The following is a 15718-nucleotide window of genomic DNA, read 5'->3' as shown; positions in this document are numbered from 1 at the left end:
CAGATTTAAAATGTTTATACTTTCTAGTCTGCACGAATATTTTCCATTTATCAGCATTTGTACAGAATGAAATAATAATAATAAATTATTAATAAATTAATAATAATTCAAAAAGTGAGAGGAATAGATACAAATATACAATAAAAAAAAAGAAAAAAAGAGGAGAACAATTAAAATTACATATGAATAATGAAATAGAAAGGATAAAACTTTTACATTTTATTAAATAATATTCATTTTCCATACAGATAGAACAAATTCTTGAACTGTGACACCTCAGTCTACTGTTTGACGGAACAGTTGGAACAGTGGGTGTCCCGGGGGAGAGAGGTCAGCTATGAATATAGAAATAAAGATATGTATGTGACACAGTTTCACCATTTTTTCATTTTCTTTATTTAATCGTACATATGTTTTTGTTTTTGTTCTTTTGTTCCCTTAAAAAAATGGGACTATAATATCAAATAATAATAATCAACAATATAAAATAGCAGAAATCTTTAAAAGAGGTTATTTGAGAGAATTAAATAAAAAGTTACTCAACAAAATGTGTTGTTAATTATATGATGTATATACATTTTTAATGTTGCATGGATTGAAAAAATAAATGTAGGCATTGTTGTTATTTGTTTAAGACAGTTTAGATTCATTCATTTCATTAATACAAAGTTCAACTAAAACAAACATTTTTGAAAAAAACAAAACAAATGATGTGATTTTAATATTATAGACATTTTAAATTATATACAATTATATAAATAAATATTTGAAGGAGCTAAATTGATAGCTAGTGTCCCTGCTATTTTACAGCATGCATCAATCTGTCAGATCCGTCTCATTTCTCTTAAAGATGTACGAGACAAGATCCTCTTGAGTATCAATTTGTTCAACCGCATGAACTCAAAGTATTCACAAAGAATTAGAAGCTCTTAGAAAAGTTTCCATCAATAATAAGTTTCCCTCTGTTGCACTTCATTTCACATCAGTGCACGTCTGTCAAAGTGTCAGTTTATCATCAAACCGCACTCGCTGTGTCTGCAGGCGGCAAACAAATCATGCAGACTGTGATATATTTGCCCAGCAACGCTGGAAAAATGACAGCGGCAGGTAATTTGTCTTGTTTCATCTCGGGGGCATGAAAAGAGCAGGTTGTAGGTTTTTAATCAGCCTCAGGATGTTTTACAAGCTTATTGTCTAGAGTGGATCAGATGACAGTGCGAGTAAAGCGGATGTCAGCATGTGTGCAAGAATTTGACCTGAAAAAAATACACTGTGTGTCAGACCTAATTAACCTGAGGGTGCATTACAGGCACCAGCCAGCTAATTACTGTGTTTAAGCTTCTGTTTATTGTGTCCTGGTTGATTTCAATCACCCCTTTTATTTTTTGACACACAAACATAGGCAGATAGTCAATCACATGATGCATTTTAAATAAATACTTTATGTTGTTATCTGAGGTGAGCAAACTTACTTAGCAAAGAGACTTAATACAAACATTTACGATTCCAATTAAAACCACATTACTGTAATTACAAGAAGATTTAATACAAATTAACATGGATTTTTTTTTTTAAGAATGTTTCTTGATTGCTTGGTTTTCCTCCAGGAATTCCGGTTTTCTCTCACAGTCCAAAACAAACAGAGGTTTATTGGAAATTTAAGGAAATTGTCCATAGGTATGAGTGTGTGTGTCAATGGTTGAATGTCTCTGTTTGCTCTCCGACAGACTGGCATCCTGTCCAGGGTGTTCGCTGCCAATTGCCCAAATAATCTGGCATAGACTACAGCCCCTGTGAACCCCATAAGGGATTAAGCCGCAGGAAATGGATGAATAAAAGAATGCTTCATCAGTTGTTGTCTTGAGACCCATGATGGCTAAACGAGTCTTTATAAGGATTCTTAAAACCTTTATATTTTGTACGACTATATTTTATAAAATGATTCCGTTTTGCATTTCTTGTTTATCTCTTTTTATATTCTAGGTTTACGATCAGATGATAAGCAACATGTGGTTTTCTATTTTGTTTATTTTCTGTTTTTCATGTCCCAGTTTATTGACTCATTTGGTCCACGTTCGACTTTTAAAGTTTAGACTCAATAATAAATGGAATCATAAATTATATCCAATGTCAAAATACTCATCAAGATGTTTACTCATCATAATCACAGTCATATTCCAATTTGCTCTAAGCCTTGCTTTAGCGCTGCTTAAATCGCTTAACTGGTCTGAAACAAAATCATCCAAGCACAATGGAGTTGATTTGTCAATATCACATGATTCCCACAGAAAAGGTTTTTCCCAGAAGCATCTGGGTAATAACAAGTGTCCTGCTGCTAATGTCATTAATCCAGAAGAATGACATGTAAGACTTAGATTTGTTATGTATCTAAAGTGTGGTGAAGAAAAGCAGATCTGCTGGCTGTGCTTCAGCTTGTTCCTCGCTGGGTTTGTGTCTCAGCATGACGGAGAATCATTAACATTAATTAAAGGTTCAAACTGTCAGATGAAGCTTCGATTCCAAATTAAAACGGTTGAAAAGACAAGACCCTTTTTTCTTATCATCGGAGTGTCTCTTCAATGACATGTCACATATGTTGCGGTATGTAGCTTATTAAGAATCAAAAGCCAGCTAAATACCTGTCAATCTGGGAAGCAGGTGGAAAGATAATTAAATAAAAGATTATATAACACACCTCTTTTGAAAAATGAATGGTGATGCGTCAATCAAACTAAACTTTTATCTGTCCCGTTATCTGGCCTGTTTGAATCCAATTCTCTTTTATGTTAAAAGTTAATTCATAACAGAGTCATCTGAAGACAATCTACAGTTTATAACAAAATAGATCAGAGAAAGGAAGATGGAAGAAACCTTGAGCAGAATCAAAATTTGTGAACCGTCTCAAACTGCAACTAATATCAGACTCGAACTTTTCTTATCATGAACATGTTTTGAAGTTATTACTTTATAAAGTTCACCCCCCATCTAAAATCTCAGCAAACAAGAGGTTACGAGAGCAGAGTCCATTATGATGAATAATGGTCTTCACTCCTCTGGCTGTAATCACATCTCACTTTGTTTATACAACGACTCCCTTGGGGGGGAGACTTTTGGGATTGATAACACTATCACAACAGAGTGGGTGTGGTTATGTTAAATGAGATTTCATCCCCAGTACAAAAAAGTGTTTTCAGTGGGACAGCACATTTTCTAATGTAAATAATTTAATGAAGAGAGTTTTGTACAAACAGACAGATGAGTACATTCGACATTCAAGATCTAGACCGGCCCCACATTTCATTATGAATGACAGAATGTTGCTTCATATAACACTTTATTTGTTTAAAAGCATGTGGAGAACTAAGAAGGCCTCTATGAGAACTTCAAGGCTGTATTGTCATTACTTTGCACAGTCTTTGGTACAAAAAGTGCAACAAAACAAGGACACGTGAACAAACTTAACTCATTTCCTTCAAGAATTGATTAAAAAAACATCTACTCTCCTCGATAGATGACAATGTTCTTATCAGTCTCGTGGATTTTGATTTCGTAAAGTAGGTTTGGAGGAAGAACCTTCACCATGTTGTCCCAGATGTACACAGCCAAGTTCTCAGTGGTGCTGTAAGACGCAGACAGAAGTCATTAGTTCAACAGTGACGTCACAGGATTGCACGAACGTGCCTTTAGAAGGTCACACACCTGACAACTGTTGCGAAGTACAGAACGTCCTTGTCCAAGTTTTTATGGTCCAGCGGGATCATGATGACATCCTGTGGAGGAATGAATCCATCAGTAAGTAATCTTCAGGGCCAGAAAGGATAGGAGGACTTAAACTGGTGTATTTAATACGAATAAATCTTCTGTTTTAGCACAAAGTTATGTGAGCAAAGAACCGTATCCTGTTATTTGGCGTCCTTGTGTTGTTAAAGGTCATCACGTCAAAACAAAAAAATTGATGATGAAAAATGGCCTTAATATGATGGGAAAATAAATAACAATTAGAAATTCAGACAAAAATAACCAAATGCCAAAGTAAGAATATAAAAAATGTCATTATCCCATGAGAGAAAGAAAATAGAAAATCAAGTCTGAAGAACCACAATAAGTTATATTAAGGGCTGATCTAGTATTAAATTGAAAAAAACAGGTATGAAATAAAATATATAGTTAGACTATGATTTTAAGGGCCCCTTTGACAAACAGAATCAAGCAAAAAGAGTAAGTAAGTAAGTAAGTAAGTAATATTTATTTATATAGCGCTTTTCCAGACCAGGGTCACAAAGCGCTTAAACAATCAAAAACAATACTCAAAAAAGTATATACTTTAAAGATCAATCATGTTTATGACATCGTATCATATCGTATCATTTAAAAGATATATCACAAAGCTATAGTCATGACAAACCTCTATGCACTTCTTCAAGTCTGTCAGGTTCATAACCATCCCAGTGCTGCGATGGATCTGCAGATACAAACACATTAACAAACATTGTTTAAGAAGCTGTAAATAAAGGTTGAAAAGGAAAAAAGAACATACATTTAAGTTTGACATTCATGAAAAATTCATTCAACTGTGCAGCAAAAGTCTTTTTTTTAGATATTTAAAATGTTACTTGTATTTTTATTCTTAAATTGACAAGCAGCTGCTTTCTAGGGTTCAAATAAATTACAAACAAATGAATAATTGATCTTTACTCACCTTTCCACGCACCGTCACCTCCACTGTGGAAATAACAAGTACATGTCAGTAAAGGACTATTAATACAACCCAATATATCATGATTTATAGCGATATGACTATAAGTTGTTTTCAATGTGTGCACCAAGGTCTCTTCTGACAAATTAGCCACACTGACCTTTGTAATTATGTCCATGTCCATTTGGGTTGTTGCATTTTCCAAAAACACTTTTGTTCTCCTCATCGCTTAACTGGGGGCTGTAACAGAGAAGGTTGGTGGGCACCAGATCAGGCATAATTTGTATTAATCAATTTCCACAGAAGAATGTCATCCATCAATGAAATAATTATAAAAGGTTAAGTGTGTGGTTTTTTTTTACTTAATAAGCATGTACAGGTTAATAAATCGTTATCGTTTGTTGAAGTTCCATCAGTACCATCATCATCACAGCTCAGTAGGTTGTGTTAATAAACCAAGCAAGGGTTAATCAAACTGGGAAGTCGAAACAGAAGAATATAGAGCAGAGAGTGCCATCTAGTGGCTTTACAGAAAAGTAACGATAACGTACGAAAGGCTCACCGATTCAACATCGCATAATGGTTCTTATACTATTCTCTACTACTACACAGCTTTTAAGAAGTAATTTTTTGTATTTTAAACAGTGTGAACAATGTTTTTGTTTTGTTTTTTGTTTACATTGGTTTTAAATATGGTTTGTCTCAATATTCTTAGTCGTTAACAAAATGTAGTGAATGCAGGGCGTCTTAATTAAGGGATTTTTTAAACTTAAAAATCAAATATATAATTAAGTGATAATAAAATGGAAAAACATCCATTATGCCTTTAATAGAAAATGATACCTTATATTTAATTTCCATTCAGAATGACAAGAACGTACCAACACCGGTACTTTGAAATTGCGCATTAAAAAAAATAAAATGAAAATATTTTAGATACATTTTATGTGTCTATATTTTTTTGTCTTCAATTTAAAAAAAAAAAAAAAAATTATGATGGAAAGTAAACTGATAGGATGCACAGAACTCTACGTTCTTTACGCTCTGATTATAACAGTTTATGGCATTTCGGACCAAAGTTGCTGTCAACCCGTTTCATTTTTGTAAATAAAGTTTCCTCGTTGTGTTTCTTATCCATTTAGGTCAATGATCACAATTATTGTCCCTGTTTCTCCAGACCTGCCTCATATTTCGTGAAACTGCACGAGCCTCACCGGAGGACTTCCGGTTTCGAAGACGTACCTGTGGAGTCGATGGCAGGCGCTGAAGCTCTGGACTCTGGTGATGTACCCCACACGCTCCTCGCCAGCGTCCTTCCTGTTCGAGTCAGACATAGTCAGCGAAAACAAGAGTCAGTAATCCAGGGCTGATCGACACACAGAGGAGCTCAAATACGGAACAGCCGCAGCTTCAGCCCGCCTCCTCGACCCGGCCATTGGTTCAGATCCGGGCGTAGATGCTGCTCACATGATGGCATACTCTTGCTGTGAAGATAAGGTCACGGGGGGAACCGACACGAACCTAATCGATTGGTTTTATCCGATAAACGAAGTGATCGAGAAACACAGTCGATTGTGTTGCGTTTGACCACGTGACCAAACGCTGGGCCGCTGCTTTACAACTGTTGATGCTCTACAATGGTACTGCACGAAATATTTACGGTTGTTGAAAATATTATACAAAAAAAATATTAATACAGAAATATTGCAGTAGAATTATATTTATTAAACTAAAATATATTTAAATGAAAAAAAAAAAATCACAAAAGACAAAAAAAAAGAAGTATTGATATGAGCTGAGCTTTAATTGGAAAAAACTATTAAGATGGACCAGAACTTCACCAAAACACTCACACACACTAGCTGAATTAGCGTCTGTTTTCTACATATAAAGATATATTTGAAAGCCATCTTTGTATTTTGCAATATATACAGTTTGAATTTTAATCGAAAATGGCAGCGTTAAGGTTTTTGTTTTTTTTATGATCCCTGTGAACTGCCCTCCCCCTAAAACCTGCACTGAGGGTTCAGTAGTCTGCATGCTACTTCATGTACAATGACAATGTACTTGCTTATGGTCCAATTGTCAATATTTTTATATTATTATGTTATACTAATGTCACAACAGCGCAGAAGAATTGAGCACATTTGTTTTCCTTTGGTACAGTTTATTTTGGCATGTAGGTAGATGGATAGATAAAAACTTTAGTAAAAAGGTGAGATTTAGGTAAAGGTGAGACTACATATTTACACCAAGTTTTTGGCTTTCATACAGGTGTCCTAATATAATACACGTTAAGCAAGCAAAGCTTATACTTACCTTTGCTTTTTGCAGTTTTACACTGAGACAAATACATTGTATTTATATGATTTTACATCCAGCTGTTCTTTCACATGGATATCCATTATACAAGGCAATACAATTCAGCGTGTACAGTTTCTACACAAATGCACTTTTGTAATTACAACAATGCATGCATTTTGACTGACAACTGCAACAAGATATATTTTTAAACATCCACAATTATTTTGTAACTGATGAGAAGTCCTGCTTGGGCAAACACTGTCAAACCCCGAAAGTTCTCTGATCTATTCACAAGAAGATCACTAGTTATTTATGTTAACCTCGTGGTTCCAATGATTATCCAATAGTCAGCCATCATAGCATTGAATACTACAATGACTGCGTGTTCTAGTAACACTTAACACATTGAAGTTAGTGTTTTGAAGATTCTAGGCATCGCATGCAAGCCGAAGTCTAAGTTACGAAGCCGAAGTAACGAATTGTAAAGTGTTTTAGGAAAATATATGAGCCAACATGACGGGAGACACACATCATTTTGTACAGCAGTTGCCTTTTCAAAGTCACCAAACATACTGTAGTCCTCAAGTCCTCAACAGACCGAACAGAAAATCGATCAATAAAAAATACAAACAATCCTCAGACCAAATAGTTCCTTGAGCTCCTTCAAAATGGAATGTTTAAGGTCTGCAAAGTGCTTAAGAAACTGTATACTTTGTATCGTCCGTGCAGCCTCAGAATTCACTCTCTTCCAAAATCTCCTCCATCGTCTCCCCGAGGGTCATGTCTCCATCACTGCTCGACAAACTCTTTCTGGTGAGAACATCAAGAGTAGCGGCATCGCAACCCTTCAACAGTTGACCGTTAGCCTGCTGTCTTTCTAGTCCACTGTGGACAACCACTTGGAGAGAGTGAGGGCTCGCCTGGGAGGCTGTTGCCTCGTAGGAGGACTGTTGGCACTGGGGCTGGCGAGTGAACTTCCAGAGGTGCTTGAGGGGGGCACTCCTGACACAGCTACGGAACTGGAAATTGTGGGTGAACAGAAAAAGCTGCCAGCGCTTCTTTACCTCAGCTTGAACCTTTGAAGTGGAAAAAGGAAACATCAGTAAGCTAAAGAGTGGCTGTAATGTAAACAAAACAGACAATAGGGAATTACACTTTATAATAAAACGCTATTGTTGAAGCATTACTGAGACAAAATGAAGGAAACATAAACAAGCCTACCTCTCCATTTACAAAACAGTACAGCACAGCCACCAACAATCCCTGCAACATTTTAAGAATTAATATCATGCTAGAATTCCTGTCAAATCATCATGTATTCAATTTGGTTTTACCTGAAAAGAACTGAGCGTGAGGTTGACAAAGTTCCTGGCATAGCGGCTGTGGCCCTCGACATACTCATCGATCAACACGGTGAACACCACCTCATGGATCCCCAGCAGAGGAATCAGTACCAGGGTAGCTCGGACCAAACTGAAAGGAAGTTTCAAATGTGTTTTAGTGAACACACTTGAGTTAGAATGAAGAAAAGTTAAGAAAAATGGCTGTCTCAAAAATGTTCTTATCATCATGTCATCTTTAAAATTCACAAAAACCAAGTGTGGTACTTTCTGTTTGTGTTTAATATGTGGGGTACCTGTATCTGTAGTCTGTGAACTTCACCTGGTTCGCCTTCAGTTTGGACAGTAGCAGCATAAGAATCTTGATGAATATGAAGAAAATAATCTGGAACATAGAAAGGGACAAAGGTGAATTCCAAATTAAAATGCGTGTGTGTGTGAATGTAACAATAAACAAGCACATCACAAGATCTCACAAGGCAAGAAGCGTTTCATTCACTGTGAAATCCATGTGCTACGCGACTTACTCCAAAAAGGACACTCACCAGCACAGATACAATGATGGGCCCTCGTATTATCCACCAGAACCATCCGTTCACAATGGACCAGCATCTGCCGGAGTCATGTCAGGAGAAAAAGTCTTAAAATATTGTTAACTCCATATGCTGCAAACTCTTACTTTGTTTTTTCATATATAATCTTCACAACGGTCCATGGTGTCACAAACAACACAGGGGTTCCTGGAGAAATAAACAAATGGTTTGGTATTTAAAATAAGGTTTTACCTTTAAAGGTGTAATGTATAAGTATGAGCCCTGAATAGCCTAGTTTTGTGCTTTACAATGTGAATAAACAATAATGTATACATTTCACTCTCTTAAACATGTTGAAATACATACATACAACATATTATGTTGGTTAACATTTTAAAGAAATATTGATAGTAATGTGAAAAACACATATCCATAATGTTTTTTTTGTTTCCAGCTTGTAGCTAAATACATTGTTTTATATATTGGATATGAAAAAACACTTCCATCACATCCTATAACATATACAGACAGACTTACTACTTTTAACAAGTTTTCAGATATGATGACAACTTCTTCAGGTCTATGTTTTGTTTTAATACCATAAGCTTGGCTGGTGGTTACAGGACGGTTTGTATCCAACTTTCAAGTAGAAAGATTCCTGTAATTCAGGCGACTTCTCAATGTCTACAGTAAAATATAAGCTGTGTAGTGGAGACGAGAGTTATCATTCGTCCATTGCATTTTGAACTTGTTCTTATTTAAAAGTCATGATATTTTGGGATTACAACAGGCTAATGCGTTCACAGTTGCAAACGAAAGACCCAGCTGTCACCCATTTTTCTTCACTGATATGGATGTAGAACTGCAGTAATTAGTTTTCCATCATGAGGGAAACGTGATATCTCCTGAAGCCTAATTCACTTCTAAAGATGATTTTCCGCTTAGTTAGCCTCCTTCATTTAACAGAATGAGCTTTTTTTTTTGCTCTTAGAAGTGTATAGCAATTGTGTTACCAGGATTTAGCCGCCCGACTATCACTGCAGGCCTGAGGAATCAGAAACTCCAAACATGCATTCATGTAGGTTCTAACCCAGGATCAAAGGATCTTTGAGCGCTAGAGATATCTGACAGAACGACCAAAGATGCAAGAAGGCCACTATATTTCTCATACAACTTGTGGGAAAGGGCGTCACAAGCATAAACAAACCCTTATAAATATGTATTTCTTGCAGAGCTCAGGCAAAGCTGCACACATCTAGAGACACAAAGTAGGAAGCAGTGAGTCCACTGGAGTCCGGAGTCCTATGAAAGGGGACTTTTATAGGTGAGGGGCGCCTGTCAACTACTGGCTGGTGAGTGCATTTATCTTGTCAGGTGCAGGTCCCCCAAGGGGATATACCAAAAGCAAAGTACTGACGAGGTAAAACTACTCACCCCATCCTAGCAGCAGGTATTGCTTCAACAGGCGTCTCTTGGTGGGAACAGCCGTGAAGAGCAGCGTGTGGAGAAAAATGGCCTCCACCAGAAGCCAGAAGTAGTTACAGGCAACAAAATACTGCATGGCCACTACTGAAAATTTGCACATGAGCGCCATCTGTTGAACAAAAAAGCAGTAGTCTTCCTCCATGAGCTGCTCATATTTAACTGGTGGGTATGGGATTACCATGGAGGAGGAGTAGTTCTTCCATCCAGGGTCGTCCCTGGGCAGGTTGGAGTGCATGACATGTAATATGATCTCCTTGGATAAAACTGCCACTGCTCTCAGGATGAACGACATGAAGAGGTTCATGTGGATGTAATTTCGGGTGCAGTGAAGCTTTCTGGAGCAGGAGAGGGAACATTCACAGGATTTATTAAGAAATGAAAGTAGCGAACATGCAGGAGCATCAAGAACAGACAGTACAATCTTGTGCATCACACACACACACAGGACCACACATCTCTTCTTTCTGCACTAGTTTTTACTTCTTCGTCATTACCTGAATTAAACCATGTGAATGTAACAGTTTAATAGTTGACCCAAGAATATACATCTCATAAAACGTGTGTGTAGGAGATTAACAAGAAGCATAAAACAGTTTACAATTTATGTTATATTTAAGTTCAGACTCTAATACCATTGATTGGTGATTCAGAGAGCGGCACAAACTGAGAAGGCTGAGGGCGTTGCTTATAGCTACTGTGTGAATGAGGCATTATTTTGACATATATACTAACTTATAACTACAGTGTTGTGAGTGAAATCTGTGATCCGTGCAGCCCTAATTTTATACTAGTCCATGTACTGTTTTTTTCTTTTGTCTCCGTTGATTATTCTTGATTATTGTGGAGTGCACGAATGCTCCTCCCCAGATGCAACACTAATAGACTCAAGGACTCATTCATTCCTCGTGCTATAAGATTCTTTTAGAGTTTAGGGGCGGAAGTTGAGTGAAAATAATGTATTCTATTCTATGTTAATCTTTGTATCCTTTTCTTTGTATTATTTTTCTTTGATATATGTAAGTAAGTAATTAAGTCATTTTTATTGCTTTGTGACCCTGGTCTGGAAAAGCGCTTAAACAATCAAAACAATATTCAATAGTATATACTATTAATTATATACATATATATATATATAAGTATATACTTTAAAGGGCAAGATAAAACTGATAACACAACAGGAGTTCCAGAAAATCAAGGAAAAGCCTGAACAAATAAAAACTTTCTGTCATTTCTGTCATTTGTCTTTTTGTTATTTTTATTTCACTTTGTTCTTGTTTTATGGATCTATCGTCTGTGTTGTTGTGTGCGGGAAAACAAGGAGGAACGAAGGAGATCTCGAGAGGGATCAATAATTGTTATCTATCTATTCACAGCATACAAACTTACACTGGCCCATACACTTTAAAATGTACCTTTATCTCTCTCTTACAAAAATGTTACTTTCTCATGTATTTACTTTCAAAGTAACAAGTTACTTAAAGTAACTGAGTTACTTTTCAAATATGTAACTAGTACTGGAATAATTACCATTTTAAAATAACTTACCCAACACTTATTACTACCAATAAAAAATGTACCAGGCATTCGTTTGGGAAGGATTTTATTAACGTATTCACAAGTTTATTCACAGGTAACTAGTAGATTAAGTCGGGATGTTATTTTTTAAGCTAAGAGGCTAAAGTTACAATGTTTGTCAGAAATATAGTTCGATGTGAATTCAATCACTGACCTTAGTATGCCCATGAGCAAGGTAGCAAGCGTGAGGGACGAGAGCGAGAGGGAGTAACCGATGATGGAGATCAGTCGAAGGGCCACATGTCGCAACATTTCATCCTCCTGGACAATAATGGAAGACATCAAATACTGTCTGGGTGTGTCCTTTAACAACAATACACATCTTACCAACCTCGTCTCTAAAGAAGTGCTGCTCCTGACATTCAGAGTGATCTCTCCATGGAGCAGTGGAATTTTCCCGCAGTCTCCAGGTCCCATCCTCCAAGCACTCTCTGTACGCTCTCCTGGACGTGTCTGCAGGTGAGCGAAGGTCAACATGTGTGTCATGTTTGTTAAATAACTCACATGCTCATCAGTCTTTCATACATTTATTCATAATTACATTCACTTTATATCTGTCTTTCTATTTCCAACTTGAATGTGTCTGTCTTGTGACTTGCTGAAGCTGCATGTGACTGAACGCTAACTACAGGATCAAGGAATGTCTGCGAAAACAAAGAAGCATTATCAAATCACAATGATGATTCAAATTCACCTTCTGTGATCCACGGCAAGTATGGTGGACACGGGATGGACACGTTCCCGGGCGGTGATTTGGGCCAGCATGCAAAAGTATCAAAAGTTCCATTGCAGTAGATTCCTAAAAGCAGAGCCCTCAGATTGTCACAATGGAGATGACCGTAAAATAAATGTTGTGATTTACTGACACTCACCAGTTGAAGAGTGAAGGCTGGATGTGAGAGAAGACTGGCAGTTCTCCCAGTACTCTGTTCGTCTGGCGATGAGGCTTTGCAGTAAGGATGCAGTCACCTTTCGTGTATAAAGCAAAAGAAAAAGATTTACAACTTTGTGTGATGTTGTTGTCTTATTCGACCACTAGATGGTAGTAAGCAACCGTTGGCGGTGACATAGAAAACTATTTATAGTTCAGGCGTGTATGTAAACTGTGCATTGATGGCCAAAGACAACCAGATTTACACTCTCAGCAGAACTTGAGTTATTTTCTGTCCGTGAGCTATAGCTCGAATGACAGAAGCAATATCTTACTTTGTCCTGAGAGGTATTTTACTGCTATCGGGTGAATTATAACTTGGTAATAAATTGTTCTTCCCTGGTTGGAGAAATTCACTGTCTTGGACTTTATGATCTTCTGTGTTCAGCTGGATGATGGATATCGTTTGACCTCAATGAAACTGTACAAAACTTTCATAGCAACTTAACAAACATCCCAGTACAAAATCAATTCTCCAAAATTTTTATCCGGCAATTACTGAAGATCTTACTTATTTGTTCTCAAATATTTACGTGATAAAAAAACAACAACTAACGTTTGTAAATGTTTAAATAGAAGTATATCAGTGCCTTTAGAGAATTGATTTTTAACGTTTTTTAAATGTTAAGTTTGAATTTTTTTCTTAGAACTTTAGTTTTTCATAGCAATGCTTTTTATTGTTGTTGCATTTTTTAAATAATTTAATTCAGCAATTTGTTTAATAAAAGGTTATATTTCTTTTTTGTAACCCTTGTATTATCTCCGGGTTAAGGTGACATGAAGGCCTGAAAACCAATATGTTTGTTGTATCCTTTGTGTTATCACTGGGACGAGGGTAAATAATTACTTTTTTTTTTAATTGAATGTTTTTAAAATAAATTGATTGATATTCTTGTTCCAGAAAAAAAAATCTATACTAGATTCAATGTTTTTTTATTCCTAATATCTAGTGGCAGTATAAAAAAAACATTTTTATATTGAATTCAAAAGGCTTTGAATTAAACAACAGAAACACGATACGTTAGAAAATGTATTGTGTTATTGTTGGAATTATAATATCGATATCTATGTGTAAAAAAGAAGACTCACTATTTTAGAAAACTTTGCATTTTTATTTAAATTGTAAAAAAAATAAAAATACAATCTTTATTCATTAAAAATAAATGTAACTTTTTGAAATGTAAAGTATTTAATTACATTTATTAAAATAAATTATTCATAAGAAGTTTGGTAATAAATGACATATTTTAATGGACTTTTCTATTTAATTGATCCCAAATCATCTGCAAGAATACTGTATTAAAAAGTTAATAATAAGTTTTATTTAAAAGTAGGTTGCAAGGATGCAATATAAAAACGAGTAATAAACCCAAACAGCGTAAAATAATTGTTGGGAAAGAATGCAATGTAAAAAAAAAAACCTGAAGCAACTATTTAAATAACATTAATTATAATATATATTTTATAAATACAATACAGAAAGTTTAACCCAACCAAACTGAACATTCGAAAACACAAAAGTATTTCACAGTTGCGATGGTGAATATGTTGACCTTAGACATTTTATATAACATACAGATGCTTTTAAGTAAATATGATGTTATTAACAAGATATTTATAGCAATTTATTAAAAGTTTTCTTCAAAATGTAAATATTAATTAATTTCAGTTAGCTGAAACAAAGTTAAATTAAAGTGCCAGAAATGAAGTTGTCTTTTTGGTTGAATAATCTAATCACCAAGCAAAATAAATATTGTTGTCATGACAGATGTGTTGACCATCTATAAAAGGTGAGCTCGTTCCATTACTTTGAGGCTGGGACAACAGTCTTGACTTCCTAATGATTACTTATTGATACTTAAAACAAACCTGAGAGGTTCTTTAGACATTAAACAAATAAATCTTTTATCTGTGTGTACTCACCCAGTGTTTGGAAATAAGAAGAAGGAGCAGTAGAAGTAGTAGAGGTTTAGCTGTATAGATTGTCTTGTTCAACATGATGCCTTAAGACATGCAGCTTTCTCAGCAGGTCTGCCACCTCAGAGCCCAGAGCTCACTCATCTTTCCTTCACATGTCTCCAAACATGCGACAATCCTCGTTTTCGACCTTCAATTAGTCACCTCCAAGTCAACCATTGCTAATTGAAATAGACAATCCAGGTCCAGGAGGACTCACTGAGTCCACCAGTCTGTCCTGGGAGCCGCAGAGATTCTGAGAAGGGGGTCTGTGGATTTTCACCCGCCCCCATCTCCCACTAACCAATCAAGATAAGGCCTGGGGATATCTGGCCTCATAACTTTGTTTGACTAGGAAAAACTGATGAGACGAGAACAAATGTTCAAACTGATCCTTTTGAACGTACCAACCACCAGCACGGTCCCACACTATCACCTACAGTCACAACAAAACAAAAGGTTTGCCTGGGATTCAAAAGAAAAGGGCCAGGGACATCACAAGATGACATGTTTGGAAGCAAAACTGCACTTACTTGACCCTTGTTTAAGAGGAAACGAAGCTCATTTCCGTTAAAACAGATTCATGAGGATGCAACAATATTTAAGTAGCTTCTTTTGAACGGTTTAATAAACAACCTGCCAGAACAGACCGATGCAGTGACTGGAGACACTTTATCTGTAGATCTAACCTTCTCAGATGAGACACTTAAACACTTGAGCCTCTTTACCTGGGACAAGAACCTGACAAGTACCATCATTGACTTTCATTACAGTACATATATTAGCTCTGAATTATCAGCAGAATAATTGAATGGAAAATATATATTTTGTCAATGTATTTCAGTCATAAACAACACTCACTCCAGGGTGTCTCTTACTAAAACGCATGAGAGATGGA

General features: G+C 36.0%; 2 protein-coding genes across 2 annotated transcripts; both read right to left on the bottom strand.

Moving 5' to 3' along the window:
* Positions 1-3302: 3302 nt before the first annotated feature.
* Positions 3303-6094, bottom strand: pts (6-pyruvoyltetrahydropterin synthase). The gene is made up of 6 exons (XM_087793457.1): positions 5939-6094; positions 4857-4936; positions 4700-4722; positions 4406-4462; positions 3700-3770; positions 3303-3619 (listed from the first exon to the last, which is right to left on the bottom strand). Exons 1-6 carry the CDS (start codon positions 6028-6030, stop codon positions 3496-3498), a joined length of 447 nt encoding a protein of 148 aa, XP_087649583.1. The 5' UTR covers positions 6031-6094; the 3' UTR covers positions 3303-3495.
* A 1430-nt stretch (positions 6095-7524) lies between these two features.
* On the bottom strand, positions 7525-14942 carry glp2r (glucagon-like peptide 2 receptor). The gene is made up of 13 exons (XM_087793456.1): positions 14788-14942; positions 12806-12902; positions 12628-12732; positions 12265-12392; positions 12088-12194; positions 10537-10693; positions 10308-10467; positions 9020-9080; positions 8886-8952; positions 8637-8725; positions 8335-8473; positions 8222-8263; positions 7525-8076 (listed from the first exon to the last, which is right to left on the bottom strand). The coding sequence occupies exons 1-13, from the start codon at positions 14860-14862 to the stop codon at positions 7732-7734; spliced, it is 1572 nt and encodes a 523-aa protein (XP_087649582.1). The 5' UTR covers positions 14863-14942; the 3' UTR covers positions 7525-7731.
* Between the last annotated feature and the right edge of the window lie 776 nt (positions 14943-15718).

The sequence above is a fragment of the Callionymus lyra genome, chromosome 6 (genome assembly GCF_982586985.1).
Source record: "Callionymus lyra chromosome 6, fCalLyr1.hap1.1, whole genome shotgun sequence".
Classification (NCBI taxonomy): domain Eukaryota; kingdom Metazoa; phylum Chordata; class Actinopteri; order Syngnathiformes; family Callionymidae; genus Callionymus; species Callionymus lyra.
This window is presented reverse-complemented; position numbering and strand designations above follow the sequence as displayed.

Excerpts from the sequence above, each read along its gene's own strand:
- pts (XM_087793457.1), bottom strand. The coding sequence starts at position 6,030 with ATGTCTGACTCGAACAGGAAGGACGCTGGCGAGGAGCGTGTGGGGTAC. Across the intron at positions 4,723-4,856 it reads ACATGGACATAATTACAAAG|TGGAGGTGACGGTGCGTGGA; the intron begins GTCAGTGTGGCT and ends TTATTTCCACAG. Across the intron at positions 4,463-4,699 it reads AGGTGACGGTGCGTGGAAAG|ATCCATCGCAGCACTGGGAT; the intron begins GTGAGTAAAGAT and ends TTGTATCTGCAG.
- glp2r (XM_087793456.1), bottom strand. The coding sequence starts at position 14,862 with ATGTTGAACAAGACAATCTATACAGCTAAACCTCTACTACTTCTACTG. Across the intron at positions 12,195-12,264 it reads AGCACTTCTTTAGAGACGAG|GAGGATGAAATGTTGCGACA; the intron begins GTTGGTAAGATG and ends ATTATTGTCCAG. Across the intron at positions 8,077-8,221 it reads ACTGTTTTGTAAATGGAGAG|GTTCAAGCTGAGGTAAAGAA; the intron begins GTAGGCTTGTTT and ends TCCACTTCAAAG.